Consider the following 27237-nt stretch of genomic DNA (forward strand, 5'->3'; position numbering starts at 1 on the left):
TATATTACGAGACAAGACTATTAGCCACATGTGGCTGTGGTAGATTGGCAGCACTCCACCTCTGTCCTGTATGACTGAACCACCTGCAAAAAAACATGGAAGGTGCAAATTGGCGAGGGCAGTTCACAGCTATATTACATGACAAGACTAAGAGCCACTTGTGCCTACAGTGGGTTGGAAGTTGTCGGATCATGGTGTCCCACTGCAGACTGGCCAGCACTCCACCTGTATCCTATATGACTGAACCACCTGCAAAAAAAGGAAGGTGCAAATTGTCATAGGGTAGTTCTCAGCTATATTATGAGACAAGACTATGAGTCACTTGTGCCTATGGTGGGTTGGCATTTGTCGGATTATGATGCCCCACTGTAGCCTGGCCAGTACTCCACCTCGGCCCTGTACGACTGAACCACCTGCAAAAGAAGGAGATGCAAAATTGATGGGGGGCGTTCTCAGCTACGTTACGAGACAGGACTATGAATCAAAAGGGCCTGCACTGGATCGGCAGTCATCGGGCTGTAATGCTCTGCTGTAACCCGGGCAGCACTCCACCTTGGTCCTGTACGACTGCTTCATCTGCGAAGCACATGGGTGGAAAATTCACAAGGCTACTTCTCGACTGCATTATGGAAGAGGACTATGAATCAGTCACGCTTACACGAGTCAAAACATTAGGATCACTACCCTCCAGGAAAGTTAATGCTCATGTTGGCATAGTGGGCCGGTAAAGAGGTAGGGCGACATTTAAGTGGAACAGAGTCAAATGCGGAATCGTTCTGGTGACGATATGGGTCACAAATGGGGAACATTTGTGGTCTGGAGAATTATTTGCCTAGTAGATTGATCAAGGACGGAAAAGGCTCACCATGGTTTAATAACGAAATTCGGAAACTGCTGAGGAAGCAGTGGCTGTTGCACTCAGTTCAGAAGAGAACGCACAAATGACGGCAAGTAAAGGTTTGCAGAGATTCGTGCACTTGTGAAGAGATCTGTGCGTGAAGCATATGACAGCTACCACCATCCTACCTTACCTGGCAGAGAACGCGACAAAATTCTGGTCCTACCTCAAGTCGCTAAGCGGGTCCAAGGCTTCCATTCAGTCCTTTGTTGGCCAACCTGGTGTGGCATTTGAAGATAGCGAAACGAAACCCGAAATTTTAAAATTTGCGTTCAAGAAAGCTTTCAAGCAGGAGAATTGTACAAACATACAGTCATTTGACCATCGGACCATATGGACGCCATAGCAATAAGGATGCCTGGCATAGAGAAACAACTGAAAGTCTTAAAAACAAATAAGTTGCCAGGTTCAGATGTAATCCCATTTCAGTTTCACAAAGATTAATCTACAGCATTGGACCATTACCTAGATAGGACTTATTGCGCATCTCTAGCCCAGCCTGAGGTTCGAAACGATTGGTAAAAAGCATAGGTGCCTCCAGTATATGAGAAGGGCAAAACAACAGGCCCGCAAAATTACAGACCAATGTCCCTAACGTTTAGTTTATGCACAATCCTTGTCCGCCCCAGTAGCTGAGTGGTCAGCGTGACGGATTGCCGTCCTCTGGGCCCGGGTTCGATTCCCGGCTGGGTCGGAGATTTTCTCCGCTCAGGGACTGGGTGTTGTGTTGTGTTCATCATCATTTCATCCCCATCCGGCGTGCAGGTCGCCCAATGTGGCGCCGAATGTAATAAGACCTGCGATATGGCGGCTGGACCTGCCCCGCGAGGGGCCTCCCGGCCAATGACGCCAAACGCTCATTTCCATTTCCATTTGCACAATCCTTGAAAGTATTCTCAGCTCGAATGTAATAAACTTTCTTGAGACCGAGAAGCTTACGTCCACGAATCATCATGGTTAGAGAAAGCATTACTGGTGTGAAACTGAGCTTGCCCTTTTCTCACAATACAGGACTCATGTGGGGGTAGATCGTCATTTTTCCCTTGGTCTGTGAGCAGACCACTAAGATTTGAGAAGCTAGGACTCGTGTGGAGGTAGATCGTCATTTTTCCCTCGGTCTGTGAGCAGACCACGAAGATTTGAGAAACTAGGAATCGTGTGGAGGTAGATCGTCATTTTTCCCTCGGTCTGTGAGCAGACCGCGAAGATTTGGGACACTAGGACTCATGTGGAGGTAGATCGTCATTTTTTCCCCTCGGTCTATTTGTGAGCAGACCACGAAGATTTGAGAAGCTAGGACTCGTGTGGAGGTAGATCATCATTTTTCCCTCGGTCTGTGAGCAGACCACGAAGATTTGAGAAGCTAGGACTCGTGTGGAGGTAGATCGTCATTTTTCCCTCGGTCTGTGAGCAGACCACGAAGATTTGAGAAACTAGGAATTGTGTGGAGGTAGATCGTCATTTTTCCCTCGGTCTGTGAGCAGACCACGAAGATTTGAGAAACTAGGAATCGTGTGGAGGTAGATCGTCATTTTTCCCTCGGTCTGTGAGTGGACCACGAAGATTTGAGAAACTAGGACTCGTGTGGAGGTAGATCGTCATTTTTCCCTCGGTCTGTGAGTGGGCCACAAGGATTTGGGAAACTAGGTCTCGTGTGGAGGTAGATCGTCATTTTTCCCTCGGTCTGTGAGTGGACCACGAAGATTTGAGAAACTAGGAATCGTGTGGAGGTAGATCGTCATTTTTCCCTCGGTCTGTGAGCAGACCACGAAGATTTGAGAAACTAGGACTCGTGTGGAGGTAGATCGTCATTTTTCCCTCAGTCTGTGAGCAGACCACGAAGATTTGAGAAGCTAGGACTCGTGTGGAGGTAGATCGTCATTTTTCCCTCGGTCTGTGAGCAGACCACGAAGATTTGAGAAGCTAGGACTCGTGTGGAGGTAGATCGTCATTTTTCCCTCGGTCTGTGAGCAGACCACGAAGATTTGAGAAGCTAGGACTCGTGTGGAGGTAGATCGTCATTTTTCCCTCGGTCTGTGAGCAGACCACGAAGATTTGAGAAACTAGGACTCGTGTGGAGGTAGATCGTCATTTTTCCCTCGGTCTGTGAGTGGACCACGAAGATTTGAGAAACTAGGAATCGTGTGGAGGTAGATCATCATTTTTCCCTCGGTCTGTGAGCAGACCACGAAGATTTGAGAAACTAGGACTCGTGTGGAGGTAGATCGTCATTTTTCCCTCGGTCTGTGAGCAGACCACGAAGATTTGAGAAGCTAGGACTCGTGTGGAGGTAGATCGTCATTTATCCCTCGGTCTGTGAGCAGACCACGAAGATTTGAGAAGCTAGGACTCGTGTGGAGGTAGATCGTCATTTTTCCCTCGGTCTATTTGTGAGCGGATCACGAAGATTTGAGAAACTAGGACTCATGTGGAGGTAGATCGTCATTTTTCCCTTGGTCTGTGAGTGGACCACGAAGATTTGAGAAACTAGGAATCGTGTGGAGGTAGATCGTCATTTTTCCCTCGGTCTGTGAGTGGACCACGAAGATTTGAGAAACTAGGACTCGTGTGGAGGTAGATCGTCATTTTTCCCCTCGGTCTGTGAGTGGACCACGAAGTTTTGAGAAACTAGGACTCGTGTGGAGGTAGATCGTCATTTTTCCCTCGGTCTGTGAGTGGACCACAAAGATTTGGGAAATTAGGACTCATGTGGAGGTAGATCGTCATTTCTCCCTCGGTCTATTTGTGAGCGGATCACGAAGATTTGAGAAACTGGGACTCGTGTGGAGGTAGATCGTCATTTTTCCCTCAGTCTATTTGTGACCGGAATAGGAAAGGAAATGATAGGAGCGGTATGGGGTAGCGTCCGCCACGCGCCGTAAGGTGGATTGCAGAGAATCGATGTAGATGTAGACACAGATTTAGAAATTCACCAACTTAAGCCACTTCGGCTCGGCCAGCTAGCCGCGCGATCTAACGCGCTAGTTCCCAAGTGGGAAGGCGTGCCGGTCCCCGTCACGAATCCACCCGGCGGATTAGTGTCGAGGTCCGGTGTGCCGGCCAGCCTGTGAATAGTTCTTAAGGCGGTTTTCCATCTGCCTCGGGGAATGCGGACTGGTTTCCCTTATTCCGCCTCAGTTACACTATGTCGACATTGCTACGCAAACATTGTCTCCATGTATGCCTACGCCGTAATTACTCTACCACGCAAACATTTGGGTTTACACTGATCAGGTATGAGACCTTCCCGCGGGGGCGATCCACGGGGGGCCGAACCGCACACTAACTATGGGTTCAGTGTGGGGCAGCTATGGAGTGGGTGGACTGCTGTGGCCTGTTGTGGGGTTGTGAACCACTGAGGACTATGGCAGGACGAAGCCTCTGTATCTTTTCTGGGTCCTTGGTTCAATCAATACACACACAAGCCACTTTGACAGAGAAGAGATTGTTATGGACCATGACCTGGGAACTAGGATCTCTGAAATGGTGAAGCTGGTTGGTTGCTGATATGCTGCTCCCATGAGAATCTCTGGAAAGTAGTTCAAAGACAGTGAAATCACGTTTATGCCTCACCTCAAAACGTGGAGGTCAGAGGCTTGACTGTAATGCGTTATGGATGGCGATTGTGCCACATCTGAAATTCAGGCACAAGTGTTTCAGAGCACACAGGTCAGCACTCATTGTTGAACACGGATTCTAGAACAGGCGACCCCTACGTGCTCCCGTGCTGACACAATGACATTGTCAATTACGATTGCTGTGAGCTTGGCATCATTGCGGTTAGACCGTGAGTCAACGATAATGTGTCGCCTGGACATTTGAATTACACTACTGGCCATTAAAATTGCTACACCAAGAAGAAATGCAGATCATAAACGGGTATTCATTGGACAAATATATTATACTAGAACTGACATGTGATTACATTTTCACACAATTTGGGTGCATACATCCTGAGAAATCAGGCCCTAATAACGGCCTTCATACGCCTGGGCTTTGAGTCAAACAGAGCTTGGTTGGCGTCTACAGGTACAACTGCCCATGCAGCTTCAACACGATACCATAGTTCATCAAGAGTAGTGAGTGGCGTATTGTGACGAGCCAGTTGCTCGGCCACCATTGACCAGACGTATTCAATTGGTGAGAGATCTGGAGAATGTGCTGGCCAGGGCAGCAGTCGAACATTTTCTGTATCCAGAAAGGCCCGTACAGGACGTGCAACATGCGGTCGTGCATTATCCTGCTGAAATGTTAGGTTTCACAGGGAAATGTAACGTCCACTGTTCAAAGTGCCGTCAATGCGAACAAGAGGTGACCGAGACGTGTAACCAATGGCACCCCATACCATCACGCCGGGTGATACGCCAGTATGACGATGACGAATACACGCTTCCAATGCGCATTCACGGCGATGTCACCAAAGAAGGATGCGACCATCATGATGCTGTAAACAGAACCTGAATTCATCCGAAAAAATGACAGGGTAACCGCAGCCACGGTCTCCGAGCTGATAGTCGATGCTGCTGCAAACGTCGTAGAACTGTTCGTGCAGATGGTTGTTATCTTGCAAACGTCCCCATGTGTTGACTCAGGGATCGAGTCGTGGCTGCACGATCCGTTACAGCCATGCGGGTAAGATGCCTGTACTCTGGGCTGCTAGTGAAACGAGGTCGTTCCGTATTACCCTCCTGAACCCACCGATTCCATTTTCTGCTAACAGTCATTGGATCTCGACCAACGCGAGCAGCAATTTCGCGATACGATAAACCGCAATCGCGATAGGCTACAATCCGACCTTTATCAAAGTCGGAATCGTGATGGTACGCATTTCTTGTCCTTACACGAGGCATCACAACATCGTATCACCAGGCAACGCCGGTCAACTGCTGTTTGTATATGAGAAATTGAGTTGGAAACTTTCCTCATGTCAGCACGTTGTAGGTGTCGCCACCGGCGCCAACCTTGCGTGAATGCTCTGAAATGCTAATGATTTGCATATCACAGCATCTTCTTCCTGTCGGTTAAATTTTGCGTGTGTAGCACGTCATCTTCGTGGTGTTGCAATTTTAATGGCCAGTAGTGTAGGAAACCTGAGCACCGTCAGCTCTGTCTCGAAGCTCCCGGTCGGAGCACACATTTTCAGCTGTCGCCATCGAGGTATAACAACAACACCTGTAGGCAGCTGAGTGTTTCAATTAATTATCATTTGTTCTAGAGAAGCTGCATGGTCATCAATGGTATCTGTTCTTTCGAGAACAGTTACTATCTTTATATACAAACTAAGAGCCCTGTTAATACAAGTGTGCAATTGTGTTGTAGAAAGAGGATACTGGCCACCAAACAACACCCTCTTCCTTGATTCCTATCGTAGAATTCAATAGTGGTGACGAGGACAAAACAGAATGAATGATGGTTCAAATGGCTCTGAGCACTATGGGACTTAACATTTATGGTCATCAGTCTCCTAGAACTTAGAACTACTTAAACCTAACTAACCTAAGGACATCACACAACACCCAGTCATCACGAGGCAGAGAAAATCCCTGACCCCGCCGGGAATCGAACCCGGGAACCCGGGCGCGGGAAGCGATAACGCTACCGCACGACCAAATGAATGATGTATTTGCGTAAATTCATGGGCTGTTCCTCAGAAAACCCCCAAAAAAGCATTTTTCACCTTTTCTTTTTTTTCGGCTTCGGACGAAACCTGTAGCCGCGGATACCAAGACGGCTATGCGCCGCAAATTGGCTTAATTTTTTTCCGATATATACCTAATATCCCTATCTGGAACTACCTTGAAAATTTTCTTTACATCTTTATCAATTTCCAAGGTACAGAAGTTCAATAATGGTTCAAATGGCTCTGAGCACTATGCGACTTAACTTCTAAGGTCATCAGTCGCCTAGAACTTAGAACTAATTAAACCTAACCAACCTAAGGACATCACACACATCCGAGGCAGGATTCGAACCTGCGACCGTAGTGGTCGCTCGGCTCCAGACTGTAGTGCCTACAACCGCACGGCCACCGCGGCCGGCTACAGAAGTTCCAGCTTACTCATGTGGTGACTGGACCTACCGTTAGTAGACCTAGCAGCCTTTCTACATCTACATGCATACTCTGCAAATCACATTTAAGTGCCTGGCAGAGGGTTCATCTGAATTGCTTCGACGTCATCCTGTAATCCGACCTAGTCGGGACTAAGAATATTGCAGTGGCTCTCATTAGTGCTGTGTATGTGACCTTCTCCAGAGATGAGTTACACTTGTGTGAAATTCTCCCAAAGAACTGCGTTCGACCAGTCGCTTTCTCTACTACCAAACTTAAGTGCTTATTCCAAATACAGCGCGTGAGTAACACGAACTCCGAAGCAGCGGCATCTGAATCACGCGAAACGAGGCAGATGGATGGTCTTGAAAGGAGGTCACCGTGCTGTGTGATCGGTGGACCGACTCACCTTCGAGGTCTTGACAGTCTCCCAGAAGACGCGGTTCTTGCTGCATCTCCCGCTCCAGCAGAGTGTATAGGAGGTGCGGATGATTGGCCTGTACTCCACATCGAAAGCAGTCTCTGTGAACCTGCAACATCACAGTTTTTCTCAAAAAATGGTTCTTGATTTAAGAAAGGCTTTTGACTGTGTTGACGACAAAATATTGCTGCAGAAGTTGGACCATTATGGAGTAAGGGGAGTAGCTTACAATTGGTTCGCCTCTTACTTTAAGAACGGAAAGCAGAAGGTAATTCTCCGAAATATTGAGAGTGGTACTGATGTTCAGTCCCAATGGGGCACTATTAAGTGGGGCGTTCCCCAAGGGTCGGTGCTGGGGCCTCTGCTGTTTCTTATTTATAGAAATGATATGCCTTCTAGTTTACACGTGAGTCAAAAATATTTCTGTTTGCTGATGACACCAGCTTGGTAGTGAAGGATCTTGTGTGTAATATTCAAACAGTATTAAATAATGTAGTTCATGAAATAAATTTGTGGCTTGTGGAAAATAATTTGATGCTAAATCACAGTAACACTCAGTTTTTACAGTTTCTAACTCACAATTCAACAAGAACCGATATTTTGATCCGACAGAATGGGCATATTATAAGCGAGACGGAACAGTTCAAGTTCCTAGGCGTTCGGATAGATAGTAAGCTGTTGTGGAAAGCCCATGTTCAGGATCTTGTTCAGAAACTAAATGCAGCTTTATTTACCATTAGAACAGTATCTAAAATAACTGATATTCAACACGAAAATTAGTCTACTACGCATATTTTCACACGCTTATGTCATATGGTATTATTTTTTGGGGTAATTCTTCTGATTCAAAAAGGATATTTTTGGCTCAAAAACGGGCTGTTCGAGCTGTGTGGTGTAAATTCGAGAACCTCTTGGGGACCCCTACTTAATAGTCTGGGAATTTTGACATTGCCCTCACAGTATATATTTTCTTTAATGGCGTTTGTTGTTAGCGATATTAGCTTATTCCCAAGAGTTAGCAGCTTTCACTCAATTAATACTAGGCAGAAATCAAATCTGCATGTGGAATGCACTTCCTTGACTCTTGTGCAGAAAGGAGTGCACTATTCTGCTGCATCCATTTTCGATAAGCTGCCACAAGAACTCAAAAATCTTAGCAGTAGCCCAAACACTTTTAAGTGTAAACTGAAGAGTTTCCTCACGGCTCACATCTTCTATTCTGTCGAGGATCTCCTGGAAGAGCTGAAAATTAAGCAATTTCCAATGTTACATTGTTGATTTTCTTTATTTAAACCACGAATTGTCGCCTAAATATGTTACTTATATTTCATTTTATCTGTTTCTACTATCGTGTTATAATTTCATGTATTGACTCGTTCCATGACGATGGAGACTTCTCCTTAATTAGGTCCCACGGAACAATAAATAAACAAAAATAAAAAAATGGCTCTAAGCACTACGGGACTTAACATCTGAGGTCATCAGTCCCCTAGACTTAGAACTACTTAAACCTAACTAACCTAAGGGCATCACACACATCCATGCCCGAGGTAGGATTCGAACCTGCGACCGTAGCAGCAGCGCGGTTCCGGACTGAAGCGCCTAGAACCGCTCGCCCACAGCGGCCTGCAGTTTTTCTAAAGGTGCGTCAACACGAAACACGTCGTGCTCGCACAGTGCATTTCAGAACTGCGCTGTTGGCGTGGAACCACGCGGCAGAGAGATGAACGAAGAGAGGCGAAGAAATGCGCAGAGAGCTGAAGGGAGCTCTCGTACAGTCAGCTGGACAGCTCTGAATGAAGCACAGATGAAAGAGTTGAGGATCTGTTAGATCTTGGCTTTTGCATAGGTAAGGACACGAGAGAGGCAGTTCCGACACTACGCTTGATACTGGAAGCCAGACTTCAAAAAAATGAATACAATGTTATGCGTATTACCAAGTAACTGTCCTGGAACCCTGAACGCAAGATTACCCATATAAAGGCTTCCAATTCTCATTTATTTATTTAACCTGGTTTGGTTAGTGCCATCAGACCCTGTCTTACATCGGGCAGGGTTTCACACACACACACACACACACACACACACACACACACACACACACACACACACATTACTTGTTTTATGTCATACTTACCTAAGAAATAACAATTTTAATATGACAGCAGGCATTAAAACTATTCGAGTGTCGGAAGTGTCAGTATGAGTAGATGATACTATGAACTAACAAAGTTAACACTGGCATCGGTTGTAATGCTGCAGCTGCAGCCGCTAATAGTGGCAATAATAATGCTAACAATATACTAATAATATTAACAATAATAACATAATAATAATAATGGACATATTATTAACAGTTACCATGGTGACAGATACAATAATTTGTATGGTCTATAACATAGAACCAGAATGAGATTTTCACTTTGCAGCGGAGTGTGTGCTGATATGAAACTTCCTAGCCGATTAAAACTGTGTGCCGTACCGAGACTCGAACTCGGGACCTTCGCCTTTCGCAGGCAAGTGTTCTACCATCTGAGCTACCCAAGCACGACTCACGCCCTGTCCTCACAGCTTTACTTCTGCCAGTATCTCGTCTCCTACTTTCCAAACTTTTCAGAAGTTCCCCTACGAACCTTGCAGAACTAGCACTGCTGAAAGGATATTGCGGAGACGTGGCTTAGCCACAGCCCGGGGAGAGGAGCTTCTGTAAAGTTTGGAAGGTAGGAGACGAGGTACTGGCAGAAGTAAAGCTGTGAGGACTGGGCGTGAGTCGTGCTTCGGTAGCTCAGATGATAGCCGGCACGATAGCTCAGCGTGTACGGTCAGAGGGTTAGCTGTTCTCTGTAATAAAAAAAATTGAGTCAACGGCTCAACAGTGAACTTGAACGGGTGTCCTGGGACACCCGCACCGAACAAATACAACGAAAACAATAAACAAAAAACAAAACAAAAATGATGGTAGAGCACTTGCCCGCCAAAGGCAAAGATCCCGAGTTCGAGTCTCGGTCAAGCACACAGTTTTAATCTGCCAGGAAGTTTTATAAAATAGATGTTTTTTGATACAGCGAGTTGTGCGGAAAATTAATGTAAGGGGAGCTGGAATGCCCTATCCCGACAATGTTAAATTAGTGACTTGGCTTCCCTGCATTTCAGCAACCGCTGTAGCCATTGATGTGAAACTTTTACAGGACATTAAACTGTACGTTCTGAGTCTAATGAACTACAATAATTGCATTTCAGCCGCTGCTCTCAGAAACACAATTTTTTAATTTAAAATTTTGTGTACATTTTTGTACGTTATCCTAAATAATTTTAATTATGCATAACATCATATTCTTCTTTTAGTTCAGTAGAATCAGGATATATATGTTATTACTCCCTGAAAATTTTAATGCTCTACTCGAAGTAGTTTCTGAGATTTAGGGGAAAATGCAACAGAAAACGTAAATTTTCAGGAACGGCTTCTGAAGTTTCAAAAGACTGTAACTCAATATATGCTTATATTTTTTATTTTTTCTTCTTTCTGGAGTCCTTAGTTGACAACTGTGCTGTATACTCTGCTTTATCAATGCGAACCTTGTCCATCCGTTCAAGTTCTCTGGTGCTGTCTGCTCCGGGATTAATTCCCGTATGCATTAGCACTTTCACCCTACCAGTGTTGCCATCATTAAAACCTATAACAGCATCACTAACCCTCACTTTAGTATCTTCATTCCAACAAAAACATTTTTTGGTCATCTAGTCCAAATAAGACTATTGAACGACTTATTGTAATTTTGAGTGTGACCATGCAGACACTTCTTCAGTAACTCAGGATTTGCCAAGTCTCTGTAAATAGGTTTTATGACATCCATGACTGCTGCTGGGATGGAATGTTTATGGCTGTATGAACTGTTTGAGTACTGGGCATTGCGGTAGTTGTACCATGAACCATGTACAGGACGGTAAAGGTGGTGTGCTGGTTTTCCATCAGTCGACAGTCAGTGGAAGAAGGTAGCCCATAATGCTTCCTTCATTTTCAATGTGTCCTCAGTATTATTTCTAACTGTCAGCCTGCCTCTTACGGTTTTATCATCAAAGTTTCTTGTATCTCAAACTTTGTTTCAACTTCCTCAACCTGGTGCCCATCTTCTTCTGGGCATGGCCTTTATAACACACAAATCCGCAGCCTTCTATATAAAAAAGTTACCGATTTCTTAGATCCTGACATAATGTATGTAAAAATTGTAACATTTTCAACTGGTTGTTGTTGTTGTTATTGTTGTTGTCTTCACTCCTGAGACTGGTTTGATGCAGCTCTCCATGCTACTCTATCCTGTGCAAGCTTCTTCATCTCCCAGTACCTACTGCAGCCTACATCCTTCTGAATCTGCATAGTGTATTCATCTCTTGGTCTCCCTCTACGATTTTTACCCTCCACGCTGCCCTCCAATACTAAATTGGTGATCCCTCGATGTCTCAGAACATGTCCTACCAACCGATACCTTCTTCTAGTCAAGTTGTGCCACAAACTCCTCTTCTCCCCAATTCTGTTCAATACCTCCTCATTAGTTGTGTGATCAACCCATCTAATCTTCAGCATTCTTCTGTAGCACCACATTTCGAAAGCTTCTATTCTCTTCTTGTCTAAACTATTTATCGTCCACGTTTCACTTCCATACATGGCTACACTCCATACAAATACTTTCAGAAACGACTTCCTGACACTTAAATCTATACTCGATGTTAACAAATTTCTCTTCTTCAGAAACGCTTTCCTTGCCATTGCCAGTCTACATTTTATATCCTCTCTACTTCGACCATCATCAGTTATTTTGCTCCCCAAATAGCAAAACTCTTTTACTACTTTAAGTGTCTCATTTCCCAATCTAATTCCCTCAGCATCACCCGACTTAATGCGACTGCATTCCATTATCCTTGTTTTGCTTTTGTTGATGTTCATCTTATATCCTCCTTTCAAGACACTGTCCATTCCGTTCAACTGCTCTTACAAGTCCATTGCTGTCTCTGACAGAATTACAGTGTCATAGGCGAACCTCAAAGTTTTTATTTCTTCTCCGTGGATTTTAATACCTACTCCGAATTTTTCTTTTGTTTCCTTTACTGCTTGCTCAATATACAGATTGAATAACATCGGGAAGAGGCTACAACCCTGTCTCACTCCCTTCCCAACCACTGCTTCCCTTTCATACCCCTCGACTCTTACAACTGCCATCTCGTTTCTGTACAAATTGTAAATAGCCTTTCGCTCGCTTTATTTTACCCCTGCCACCTTGAGAACTTGAAAGAGAGTATTCCGGTCAACATTGTCAAACCCTTTCTCTAAGTCTACAAATGTTAGAAACGTAAGTTTGCCTCTCCTTGATCTATTTTCTGAGATAAGTCGTAAGGTCAGTTTTGGCTCAAGTGTTCCAACTTTTCTATGGTGTCCAAACTGATCTTCCCTAAGGTTGGCTTCTACCAATTTTTCCATTAGTCTGTAAAGAAGTCGTGTTAGTGTTTTGCAGCAGTGGCTTATTAAACCTGGTGTAGATTATATTTTAAAAAATAAAATAAAATACTTCTCATGTGAGTTTATAAAAAATTGAAAATTTTAAAATGAGATAATAATCCGAAAATGTGAAAAAAAATTCCGTTCTAACTCCCCTTAAGGTGACTAAAGCGGCTAAGAGCACCGAGAAATGAGGATGATCAGATTGGAAAGAGGGATGTACAAGGGTAACGTGAGCTTTCGAGGACAATTCTCAGTGCATCGCATAATTAGTTACTGAATTTAAAAGTTTAAAATGCTGTCATTATCTGCACACTAAGTGGTACACTGTCCAGTTACGTTAAGGTGGCCACCTGTTGCACAGCGCAGGCCGCAGTGAGAGGTGCAGGAATAGTGTCAGTCAGGTTCTGGCAGGTACGATACTTATGTGGAGCCATGGCGCCATGGTCAGCTGTGGTAGGTTCCTCTGTTAAGGGTCCATGGCGCTAACAGCCTGATTAAGGTGTTCGCACTAATTCTGGGTCAGGTTTAAATCCAGCTCTGCGAGCTGCATGACACATTGCATTGGCCTACTGGTAGATGCCACTATGTCAAGGAGAAATAAATTGCATGTAGGCGTGGACATTGTCCCACGAGGATAGATTCATACTTGTTTGGATCCATTGCGCGTTCTAGAGTGACAAGATCATCCACAGAATACCACAAGAACATTCTGCAGACCACAACACCCACTCCTCTGCCCTGGACCCTCCTGAAGATTGTTGTAGGGTGTTTGCTTCCAGACATTTTACGTTGCACACGCCAACGGCCATGTTCTCTAATAGAGCATGAAACGTGAGTCATGTGAAAAGGCCACCTGTCGCCACTCAGTGGATGTCCAGCTGCATGCAAATTCCATCATTAGTAGTCGAGGGGACTCTGTTGAGGGGACTGTTGAGGGGACTCTGCTGAGGGGACTCTGTTGGTAGCCCCATCGTTCACCTGGCTGGTCACATGTTCGACAAATGCATGTGTGTTCTCCTGTATACATCTCTGCAGCCATCATTCACCCCTGACATCTCTGGTTTGTCATGCTTCACAGTTCTCTTGCTCCCATGGCCCATACACAGCAACATTTGCTGACCAGAAGACACTGTTGAGGGGGGGACTCTGTTGAGGGGGGGGACTCTGTTGAGGGGGGACTCTGTTGAGGGGGGGACACTGTTGAGGGGGGGACTCTGTTGAGGGGGGGACTCTGTTAAGGAGGGGGGGACAGTTGAGGGGGGGGGGGGGGGACTCTGTTCGTAGCCCCATCATTCACCTGGCTGGTCAGATGTTTGACAAATGCATGTGTATTCTCCTGTACATATCTCTGCAGCGATCGTTCACCCCTGACCTCTATGGTTCGTCATGCTCCACAGTTATCTGGGCGCCGGGTTTGGATGTCGCCAATTTTCCGTGCACCGTATCCTTTAACCATAGTTGTATGCGAACAGTTTACAAACTTAAGCGTTTCGGAAATGCTTCCATCCTTAGCCCCAAAACCAATGATCATACCCATTTTAACACCAGATAAATCGCTCTTTTCCCGCATTACGGCAATTACTCCACAGTTTTCCGCGTCCCCTCCAGCCCCTGACACACTTTATACAGGGTGAATCATTCACTATTTCCACCTAGAATAACTCCGAAAGTATGACAGTAGCTGAAAAGTTTGTTGCAAAAATGTTGCATGGGACAAAGGGGGCCATAATATTACGTTGGTTTTTTGTTGCTAGGTGGGGTCGCATCAGAGAGATGGTCAACTTCGTTTTTTTAAATGAGATGCTATAGATTGATACTTATTTTCTGATAGCCGCTATCGAGACGAATCCAACTATGCGTAATAGTAAGGTCTTCGAAGGTCAATGAAGGTCACAAAGGTGGCATGAACGTCCATTTGCAGAAGGTGTTCGAAGTCATGACCATTAGTATGAATGCAGTTCTGCAATCTTCTTACCATGCAGGTTTACAGGGTGCATGGAAAATTGGCTCAGATGGATAGAGCGTCTGACATGTAAACAGGAGATCCCGGGTTCGAGTCCCCGTCGGGGCACACATTTTCAACATGTCCCCAGTGTTGTGTATGAACGCCCGTTTGCACCTAGGGTGTCGATTTAATTATCATTTCATTCGTAAACAGATACTACCTTCATGTACTGCTTGTAGATCATTTACAGCCATTCATGGACTTCATGTACCCGATGGAGTTTTTGTGGATGACAATGCATCACATCACAGGTCCACAATTGTTCGCGATTGGTTTGAAGAGCATTCTGGACAGTTTGAGTGAATAGTTTGGTGACCTGTATCGCCCAACATGAATCCTATCGAACATTTATGGGACATAATGTCCTGCACCGGCAACACTTTCACAATTACAGACGACTTTAGAGGCAGCATTGCTCAATATTTCTGCAGGGGACTACCAATGACTTGGTGAGTCCATACCACGTCGAATAATGCGCTACACGTGGCAACATCAATTCCGATACTGGAAGACATCGAAGCAATTCAGAGACGGGCTGCTAGATTTGTTAACGGTAGGTTTGAGCAACACATACACCATGTGCTCAAAAGTATCCGGACACCCGCCACCTACTGCCAGGTACTCCATATCAGCGACTTCAGTAGTCATTAGACATCATGAGAGAGAAAAATGGGGCGCTCCGCGGAACTCACGGACTTCGAACGTGGTCAGGTGATTGGGTGTCACTTGTATCATACATCTGCACGTGAGATTTCCACAATCCTAAACATCCCTAGGCTCACTGTTTCCGATGTGATACTGGAGTGGAAACGTGAAGGGACACGTACAGCACAAAAGCGTACAGGCCGACCTCGACCGCCGACAGTGAGTAACAGGCAGACATCTACCCAGGCCGTCACACTGGAGTTCCAAAGTGCACCAGGATCCAATGCAAGCACTATGACGGGTAGGTGGGAGGTGAGAAAACTTGGATTTCATGGTCGAGCGGCTGCTTACAAGGCACACATCACGCTGGTAAATGTCAAATGGTGCCTCGCTTGCTGTAAACATTGGACGATTGAACAGTGGAAAAACGTTGTTTGGAGTGACAAATCACGGTACTCAATGTGGTGATCCGATGGCAGGATGTGGGTATGGCGAATGCCCGGTGTACGTCATCTACCAGCGTGTGTTGTGCCAACAGTGAAATTTGGAGGCCGTAGTGTTATGGTGTGGTCGTATTTTTCATGGAGGGGGCTGCACCCCTTGTTGTTTTGCGTGGCTCTATCACTGCACAGCCCTACATTGCTGTTTTAAGCACCTTCTTGCTTCCCACTGTTGAAGAGCAATTCGAGGGTGGCGATTGCATCTTTCAACATTATCGAGCAGCTGCTCGTAATGCACGACCCGTGGCGGAGTGGTTACACGACAATAACATCCCTGTAATGGACTGGCCTGCACGGAGTCCTGACCTGAATGCTATAGAAGATCTTTGGGATGTTTTGGAACGCCGTGCCAGGCCTCACCGACCGACATACCTCTCCTCAGTGTAGAACTTCGTGAAGAATGGGCTGCCATTCCCCACGAAACCTTCCAGCACCTGATTGAACTGAGTGGAAGCTGTCATCAAGGCTAATGGTGAGCCAACATTATATTGAATTCCAGCATTACCGATGGAGGGCGCTACGTGCTTGTACTTCGTTTTCAGCCAGGTGTCCGGATACTTTCGATCACATAGTGTAGGTCATCTTTTGTGATATCACAAAAAAATGGCTCTGAGCACTATGAGACTTAACATCTGAGATCATCAGTCCCCTATAACTTAGAACTACTTACACCTAACATCACGCATATCCATGCCCGAGGCAGGATTCGAACCTGCGACCGCAGCGGACGCGCGCTTCCCGACTGAAGCGCCTAGAACCGCTCGGCCACACTGGCCGGCGTGATATCACAGGCCGATATCACGCACATCAGCGTCTCAAAGTTCGCAACAGAAACGCACGTTTCCGACATACGCTGACATACGCAGGGTCTCGGCGGAGCCCATAATGCGCACCTGCTGAGCCACGGTTTCAAGCGGCATCGACTACGAGCGCTCTCTGGCGCCGCAATATAAGATGGCCGGCGCCACCTACACAGTCCCCACTTTCAATTTTTGACAGTCTTTAGCCGTGGTCAGCCTTTGGCATTAGGAGCGGATCACACTGCATAATGCCCATTAGTTTGCTTCTTGTAGTAGCCAGACTTTATTGCTGTTTGTTCTCTTGTAAAGTTACTTCACAGTACTTGTGTTTACGTGTTCCGTAATCGTTTCTGCTCCTGTCCAGCTTCCCTGTGGTGACAGCTGCACCACTACTCTGCAGCCCACCTCTCCTCACCGTTGTGTACAAAGCAGTACAAAACTCTTTGAATATTACAAAGAATACTTTGTATCTTAATTGAAGGAAGCAAAATACACTCTATACCATATTTCTGTAGGAGCATACCGATCTTTCCCGGATACTGAGCCACCGTAAGATGAATAAGAGATTTTTGGCTTCTCTTCCTCGGACTCAGTTCCAGCCTCTTTCTCAAGCGTTCTTGATTCTGACTGCACCAGCCCTTCAGTTTGATGATGTGAGTACAGATTCCTCACTGTTCGTGAGTGTTGAAATGTTCGGTGAGGCACTCCTTGTCTGAAAGTGTTCGTGCTCTATGGACTAGAGTCTTTAGCACTGAAATTCTTTGTTACGGACGGTGACGACTCGAGGCATGGAGACACAGGTCAGTGTTCTTGGGTATCCTGTATAGGCCCTACACTGTGATCCAGGAACCTGTCCGTTCTTCTCTTAAGTAACACGCCGAGGAAAGCTAGTTCACCCTCTTTTACAGTTTCCAGTCAGAATTTCATATGGATGTTAAATTTCCGGGAACATGGCCACCACATCCACCTGAGTTGGAAACTGCTGAGAGAACTTAAGTTGCGTGGAATATTGGTGCGAGCTCTGAAAAACAAAAGAGCATCAAAGAGTGCAATACACGCCGTCCACTTCTCTGCCTCCATTTGGCGAATCTGCAGGAACATGCCAGACAGCAATGGTGTATGGAACGATGCCACTGGCGACAGAAATGGCAACAGATACTGTTTTCGGAAGAATAAAGGCTCTGTTTGATTGAAAATAACGACCGCATTTTGGTTCGCCACAGAAGGGAGAGTGGCATCGCAGTTGCTGCATTCGAACAAGACATACAGCGCCATCTCAAAGCCTTATGGTGTGAGGTGCTATTGGGTACAACCACAAATCACAATTGCTGCGTGTCCAGGGCATTGTGATAAGTGTGATCTACGTGAATGACATCCCGCGACCTGTAGCCATGCCCCTTCTGCACAACATCCCAGACGCCATTTTTCAGCAAGACAATGCACGACAACATGTTGCTGCACAAACACGTGCCTTCTTGGTGTCACAGGATGTCAGCCTTTTGCCCTGGCCTGCCCACTCCCCAGACTTGTCGCCAGTCGAAAATGTGGTGAAACGACGGTTGAAGCACTGTGGTCCAATGACAACAACCACAGGTGAAATTTGGAACCAGGTGAATGCAGCATGGGTGGCTGTAACACACTACGCCATTCTCTCCTTACACGCATCGATACCATCACGCATGGAACATGTTATCAGGGCCGGTGTGCAATAGGCAACAGGACACATGCTGAACCGAGGTGACTGAAATTCTAATCATTTCTGCAGAACATAATAATGTACATATCCTGTTTTTTCTGAACGTGAGTGTATCTAGTGTCGTCATTTCCGTGGTTATTGTGGTGTGTGGCCTGCCCTAAAATCACATGTAGATACTAGGAATGTTAAACGTATCTGTAGCCGTTGGCAAGGTTGTGTATGGGGCGGTTTGTAATTTCCCGTGTCCGTGGTTTGCGCTCTGGAAACGGACACCATATGTTCGGTTTGGCAGATGGCAATGCGTTGGCGGCACGTCACCTGTACCAGGAACGGTACCCATTGTGCAGATTACCAGACTGACAGACATTTGAAGAAATTCGTCGCCATATCAGTGAATATGGTAATTCTACACGTACACCAGGCAGCGGGAGTCGGACAACATCTGATCAACGTTGTGGAGGAATGTCCTGGACTCAGCACAAGGCGGTCAGGCTTGCAGAGGAATACCCGCGCGTGACGATCTGCCGAGTGTACAAGCCTTGTCTCCTGCGGATTATCTTCGAAAAGTAAGGTTCTGCTAGTAGTTCCTACAGCAGTATGTTATGATCGCAATTTCCCAGTCGTCGTTTTATTCTCAGACGAAGCGACATTCTACACAACCGTCTCACCAACACCTGGGCAGCATTTGTTGGCGATTAAAAAATGCCTGGCGGATTAAAACTGTGTACCGGACCGAGACTCGAACTCGGGACCTTTGCCTTTCGCGGACAAGTGCTCTGCCAACTGAGCTACTCAAGCACGACTCACGACCCGTCCTCACAGCTTCAGTTCTGCCAGTACCTCGTCTCTTACCCTCCAAACTTCACAGAAGCTCTTCTGCGAGTCATGCTCATTTGGTAGAGCACTTGCCCGCGAAAGGCAAAGGTCCCGAGTTCGAGTCTCGGTCCGGCACACAGTTATAATGTGCCATGAAATTTCATGTCAGCGCACACTCCGCTGCAGAATGAAAATCTCATTCTGGATTTGTTGGTGATTGCTTGTCGGGACCCTACGTTCTCCAGGGAGACTTACTGGACAGAGCTACACACACTTCTTGCGTGCTGCGTTGCCCGAGTGTTTAGAAGACTGTAGAAAACAGTATTTCATACAGGATTATGACCAGCACATTTTAGTCTGTCTGCCTGAAGGCACCTGAATGAATATTTTCCTGAGGACTGCATAGGCAGAGATGGACTGGTTGCTTGGCCACCCATTCGCTTCACTTAAGCCCCCTGAACGTACACGTGTGGGGATCCATGTAAAGTCCATACAGTATTCAACTGCTGTTGCGGATGAACTTACTATCCATGCACGCATTGTGGCAGCCTTTCAGACAGTACAAACTACACCAGGCATTTTTGATGATGTGAAGAGTTCAGTGAAGCGACGAACGGAGGCCTAAAATTTGGCAGAGGGAGGTCACCTTCAACATTTCCTGTGATACGTAACCAGAGTGTACCAGCTGGCGTTAGACGTACTGCGCACTTCCTACGAACTGAAGGTCGAATAAATCTGTAACTATGTATTTCCAGATCCATTTTGACATAAACTTTTTGTCTTCTTGTTAAATGAGGATTCCATTCGAGATGTATTGCTACCGAATTTTGAGACGCTCTGTATTTATCTGTACCACTGGTAATCCACTGTGTTGAGCGCAGTGCGACAACTTTATCCATAAGTAAACAACTGTTCCCAATTTCTGGTAGCAATATAGACGGTCCACTCACATTAATGTGACCACTGCCATGTACGATGTGAGTGTGCAAGAAGCACTCACTAACGACGGGTGATAGCACTAGCGATGGTGCAGTCGTCGTAATGCGGAAATGGAGCGGTTTATCTGACGTCCAAAAGGACACGATCATTGGCTTTCTGCCCAAGGTCGGAGGCATTACTAAAACGTTAAAGCTAGTAAGCTATTCGCATGCCACTGTCGTTGAAGTTTTTCATGCATGAAAAAATGGCGCTATCCAAAACTGACTCTGAGGCAACTGTGATCCACCACGATCCAATTATGGCAGGGATGAAAGATGGCTGTGGACATGTGCACGGGCGAAAAGTGCAACTGTTGACCACCCAGATGAAGCAAGGGGCTGCCAAGAATGCCTTTCCAACAAGTGTTCGGCGAACATAGCTGTGTATGGGCCTCTACAGCAGGCGCCTGTTTCATGTGCGTGTGCTGAATGCTTTTCATCAGCAACGAAGATGGGAATTTGCATGCCCGTACCACAACTGGGCGTCCATTGCAGCGTGAGACGTCTGAAAGCAAACACTCTGTTACAATCGTCGTAAGGATCCAGCTGGAAGAGGGTCTGGGGAATGTTCTCATAGTATTTGTTGAATGCCCTCGTCATTGTAGTAGGCGCAGTGGATCAACAAAACTAGGCACCTATCCTTGGGGGCCACGTCCACCTCTACATGGGGTTTGTTTTGCCTCGGCACGATGGTACATATCAGCAGGACGATGCAACATGTGGTTTGAAGCACAACAATTGAGCTTACTGCACTCCCCTGGCCACGCATTTAATCCCAATCGACATTCTTGGAACCACCTCAATCGGCCTGTGCGCGCCATGGATTCTCAACTGAGAAACCTAGAGCATGGCAGTGGAGTCGGCATGACCCCCACATCCCTGTCGGGACCTTCCAGAATCACTGACTCTCTTCCTGCACGTTACGCAGTGGTCTGTGCTGCAAAATGTGGTTATTCAGGATTTTGACAGGTGATCACTTTAATGTGACTGTTCACTGTATAAATAGCAGTTTAAATAAACAGGAAGTACAGACTAGTTTAATTACTGCTCAATACACATGGTGTCTAATCTGAAAGGGAAAAGTAAGATTAACATATAGGACTTCTCCTTACTCTTTTACTGATATTGCATTTGCAGGACTAATTCGATTTTGACAAACTGCCTATTTGCTTCTGTCTCGGGTTCTTCGGCTGACGTTCGTGTGATGGTTTTTCTGACTTTTCGCCAGCACGAGTGGCTGGCATTGTCAAAGCTTCACCCTCCATTGCCGGTGGTGAACTGGAGCCCAGCTCGCGGCCGCAGACTATATGTACCTGGCGCGCCAACGTCCGAGGGCTTCTTCGCGGTCATTTCCGGTGCGGTTCTCCTCTTGTTACCTGCTACGGTCGTTCGCTGCAGTACGGGAAGCCAGGATCCGTTTACCTTAAGGCTTTCCTCTTTCTTGTTGAAGCTGTTCGCGTGTTTGTGTATTTGTGCTGCTTCTCTAAACAAGCGGGTGTGATAGTGCTTCTCCACAGCCAGAACTTCCGTGTCGGAGAATTTTATTATATGGTCGGTCTCAATCAGCGCGTACTCTGCCACGGCCGATTTCTCCACCTGCCCCAACCTGCAATGTCGCTTATGTTCTTTGATCGTGGTGTTGAATGATCGTCCAGTCATTCCGACGTAAACTTTTTCGCATGTGCATTGTAAGCGGTATATTCCCGACATTGCAAGTGCACCCCTTTTATCCTTTGCCGATCTAAGACATTCTTTGATCTTCCTTGCCGGTTTGAAAACTGTCTTTACGCCGTATTTGTGCAATATACGGCCGATTCTGTCCGTCACTCTGGGAATGTATGGCAGAAAGGCCGTACCCGACATTTCTTTTCCTGACTTCTTACTTCGCCGAGTGGTTGGCTCTGTTACACTTCTAATATAATTTGTGGAGTGCCCACTGCTCATCAGAACACTTTCCAGATGTTGCATTTCGCGTTTGAGGTGTTGCGGCTCACATATTCGCGTTACGAGCGTACTAATCATGCCTCTTTTCTGGCTCGGGTGATGGTTTGACAGTTTGTGCAGGTATCGGTCCGTGTGTGTCGGTTTTCGATACACGCTGTGTCCCAGGTTTTCGCCATCCCTTGTGACCAGCACATCTAGAAATGGCAGTTTCTTGTCCTTTTCTACTTCCATGGTAAATGTTATGTTGGCATGGAGGCTGTTCAAGTGTCTCAGGAATTCACCGAGCTGTTCTTCACCGTGGCTCCACACCACGAAAGTATCATCGACGTACCTGTACCACACCTTAGAGTCCAGTGCCTGTGCTTCGAAATGTTCCATGAAGAGGTTGGCCACCACTGGACTAAGAGGACTACCCATGGCAACGCCTTCCAGCTGTTCGTAGAAATCACCATTCCACGTGAAACAGCTCGTAGTGAGACATGCATGGAAGAGCTTTCTGACGTCTAGCGGGAACATGGAACCGATGTGCTCCAGAGCGTCACTGAGTGGCACTTTCGTAAACAAAGAAACAACATCAAAGCTGACCAGGATGTTGTTTGGTGCAAGTTTTAGTTTCTTTAGCTTCTCAATGAAATCATCAGACAAACGTCGGCCGAAGAACCCAAGACAGAAGCAAATAGGCAGTTTGTCAACAACTGGCCACGAAAGCCTTAACAATTTTGTAATTCGATTTTGATAGCACTTTATCTTTGTGAGATGTTATGGCCTCAGATCAGAAACAATATGGCATAATACAAGTCTTTCCGTCGTTCTTTCTTCATTCCCTAATACTGTTAATATACAGTCTGACAAAAACAAACTGAAACACCCATAAGGGAAACTTCACGAGTTGAGAGGGTATATGATGCAACTTCCGTGATTAAGATACAGTGTCACATTTACAAGGCAGTATGAACCCTCTCTGGCCAGGATGCATGGACCGATTCAGTTGAGAATGATGTGGCAAAGCCTTTGTGTCCTCTTCTGAGGCAAGCTAGTCCACAACTGCTGGATTGGATTGTATGTGAAATCTTATGGGACTTAACTGCTAAGGTCATCAGTCCCTAAGCTTACACACTACTTAATGTAAATTATCCTAAGGACAAACACACACACACCCATGCCCGAGGGAGGACTCGAACCTCCGCCGGGACCAGCCGCACAGTCCATGACTGAAGCGCCTAGACCGCTCGGCTAATCCCGCGCGGCACTTCATTTCCGCATTGCGACAACGACTGCATTGTTATCAGCATCCTACAACGCGCTTTATATACCCTCAACATGCACCAACACACCTCTGCGTATGTGGACTGCTGCCAGCGCCACCGTGCGACGACCGCAGGTCAAATGCACCGCATGGTCATACCCCGAGGTGATTTAAACGCGCAAACCGCCCACCAGAGGGTTGTTTCACCATGTATCAGCATTATCGTTCATTTATGAGCATGAATGTAATGAAACTTGTCCCAGACGTGTATCTGAAGTAGTTTCCCAGAATATCAAGAGAAACAAAGATTACTATACAAGTAAATCTGTTTACTTTCCATTAAGAATGTACGAACGTTTTGGTCATTGTTTGCAACTGTTAGTTGTTTCAGTCGCTTCCTAACTTTTGAACGAGTTAGTTTTCTGCATTGTTCAGTGAATGAACATAATAACAGTGCATTTAAGTGAAACCACATAGTAAGTGTTGTAGTTTGTAGATTATTTATGAAATAGGGATGCCTTTCAAATTTACGACAGAAGAATACGCGGATATGAGGTTTATTCATGGAAAATGTGATGGTAATGCTATGGCTGCAGTTAACGAATATCGTGTACGTTATCCAGCTCGGAGGATCCCGAATGCACGAAGTGTTAGCGTATTTCGAATGTTACGGCAGACAGGTTCTCTAGCTAGGCTCCATAATAACTCGATGGAAACAAGTTTTGATCAGTTACTGTGCTGTATTGTGAAATTGTATGTACACTGTGCAACTTCCTTAACACTGAGGTTCGTTTGTTCTGGTTTAACATGAATTCACGTGTGCTATGGTATTAATAAAGGCAGATTATCTGACACATTCAGACAGTTTCAGTTAACATTATTACCATCATTTTTCCAAAATTTATTCTCTGCAACTTCTGTTGAAAACTTTGTGCAATCGTCTGCAATTTAAAGAACAAATTAAAAAATTTACCAAATTCTCTGGATGTTCTGTAACTACTGCAGATACACGTCTGGGACATATTTTATAGATTCACCAGACCAATAACAACAAAATAAATGGAAATCGTGCTTTACTTTAACCTTGCGCAGTTGCTAAATTTCAGGCAAAGTCTTTTATTAGCCGTAAGTCCGTAACTAAACATTTGCGGACGCATGTTTATCTGAACTTTTTTCTTTAGTTTTACTTTTAGAATAACATATTAAAATATTTGCATATCTTCGCTGTACATTAGGTTCAAAAATTGTTCAAATGGCTCTGAGCACTATGGGACTTAACATCTGAGATCATCAGTACCCTAGACTTAGAACTACTTAAACCTAACTAATCTAAGCACATTACACACATCCATGCCCGAGGCAGGATTCGAACCTGCGAACGTAACAGCAGCGCGGTTCCGGACTGAAGCGCCTAGAACCGCTCGGTCACAACGGCCGGCTACATTGGGAAGACTGACTCATATGCTAAAAAGATTCATGTTATAGAGAAAAACTGAAGGTTAATCCACGATCATGAAGATATACTTATCAGTTTCGACATAGTTTCTTTATTCACTATGATCCCAGTTAGCGAAGTTATGATATTTATAACGGATATTTTTCCTGGACTTTTCTACTCTTTTCAGACTTTGCCCTACTTCCACTTAGTTCCAGCGTGACGATGAATCTTATGAACAACTTGATGGCGGCCAAATGGGTAACCCATTAGGTCCTGCTATAGTTAATTTCTCTGTGGCGGAATTCGGAGTCAACTTTAGAAAAAGCAAACAAAAAAACCATCTCTCGCTGGTGTCGGTTTGTGGATGACACATTCGTAGTCTGGCCACATGGTAGGAAGGCTTTGGATGAATTCTTTGGTTTTCTAAATAATATCAATCAAAAAATCCAGTCCACCACGGAAATAGAAAATGACAACAAAACACCCTTCTTGCATGTCCTAGACTGCTACGGTCGCAGGTTCGAATCCTGCCTCGGGGATGGATGTGTGTGATGTCCTTAGGTTAGTTAGGTTTAAGTAGTTCTAAGTTCTAGGGGACTGATGACCACAGCTGGTAAGTCCCATAGTGCTCAGAGCCATTTTTTTTTGCATCTCCTAGTTATGAAACGGACAGATGGAAGTTTGGAACATAAGGTTTTTCCAAAAGTAACGCACACGGATAGATATTTACATAAGAACTCTAATCATCATCCACAACAAAATAGAGGTGTCATTAAAAGAGGATTTGCACGCCGAAACACCTGGGCGCCGAATCAAAACATACAAAGCAGGCTTTCGTGAAAAATAGGTACTCCGGAAAGGGAGCACACAGAATTCTACCACCAAATAACGAAAAACCGAAGGACAAGTATGAAAAACGACGACGAAAGAATACAGTTTCTCTCCCTTTTATTAAAAAAGTAACAGATTTGGTCGGAAAGATTTTATAGACACACGACATTAGGCCGGATTTCAGAAAATAGGTCAAGCACTCCCATCTCTAAAGGATAAAGGCTCTGTCAGCATGCTGCATATATAAAATTCAGCGTACGTGTGGCAAATTTTGTATTGAAACAACCAAGAGAAGCGTGAACATACGGCTAAAGGTACACAAACGTCTCTGTCGACTAGGGAAAATAGACAAATTGAGGAAGTTACGAAGGGCACTTTTCTGTAACAAAAATTTTATGTTCGACGACGAACTATGATCCTCGAAGATGTAGACAAGCCTTTGAAATATATAAGCAAAGGGATAATTTTAACAGGAAAGAAGAGACCACGAAACTAGCAACATGTGGACAGTGCTCTGCAGAATCGCTAAACAATTTTTTATCTTTGACAAGACGACAATCGATAGCTACATTATATGTTATTGGGCTAATGCTCAAACATTTTTGTTGCTGCACAATGAAGTCCTTTCTGAGCCACAGACAATTTTAATAATGGGTAGTGAAGATAATTTTCTCCTCCCTGAGGTGTAGCTATGGACATCACTGTTCCTTTAGAATTGTGACGCATTATTTATCTCAAATTTCACTAGCCAATATAAGTACTGCGACGGTGCAGTTAAAATGGCTAACTCTCTGAAGATGTGCCCACATGAAGACCGCGTGTGAACACGCATCATTCTTATTATTCGGTTTTGTGCAATCACTAGTTTCTTCTTACGTTATGTGCTACCCTGAAATTTATTTCGTAAGACATTAGCGAGTGCAAGTCGTTTATTTCAAATACTAGCCATTATAAACGAGCAAAAGCAGCTGAACTAAATTTTTTGAGAATCTCACTAATGTACTTCTTCCAGTTCAAGTTTTTATCAATAGGTACGCCGAAAATTTTGTAGCATTTCACCCTATTTACTGACTCTTAGTCAGGTACTACTTCAACTGTTGGTATGACTATTTGTTGCGCAGAATTGACTACAGCATGCTTCCTCAAAATTTAGGAAAAGTCCATTTTCGGAGAACAGCCTACTAATTCTTTTAAAAATTCGGTTAACCATCTCATCTCTGGCCTTTCCTCTAATGGGATTTATTATAGGCCTAACACTAGTATCGTCTGCAAAAAGTGCCAGTTCTGCCTCCTGAATATTAAATGGAAGGACATTCATGTATACACTGATGAGCCAAAGAAACTGGTACACCTGCCTAATATCGTGTAGAGTCTTCGCGAGCACGCAGAAGTGCCACAACACGACGTGGCATGGACTCGACTAATATCTCAAGTAATGCTGGAGGGAACTGACACCACGAATCCTGCAGGGCTGTCC

At 45.3% G+C, this 27237-nt stretch overlaps 1 protein-coding gene across 1 annotated transcript in view; it reads right to left on the reverse strand.

The window, feature by feature from the left end:
* The window catches only part of LOC124552513 (multiple epidermal growth factor-like domains protein 11), a 159153-nt gene that overhangs the window by 105624 nt on the left and 26292 nt on the right, over window positions 1-27237 (reverse strand). Inside the window, exon 2 of the mRNA XM_047126802.1 lies at window positions 7357-7477. Coding sequence (XP_046982758.1) covers window positions 7357-7477 — 121 coding nt within the window. The remainder of the gene's footprint in view (window positions 1-7356; window positions 7478-27237) is intronic.

This window comes from Schistocerca americana, chromosome 10 (assembly GCF_021461395.2).
Source record: "Schistocerca americana isolate TAMUIC-IGC-003095 chromosome 10, iqSchAmer2.1, whole genome shotgun sequence".
In the NCBI taxonomy this organism is placed as follows: domain Eukaryota; kingdom Metazoa; phylum Arthropoda; class Insecta; order Orthoptera; family Acrididae; genus Schistocerca; species Schistocerca americana.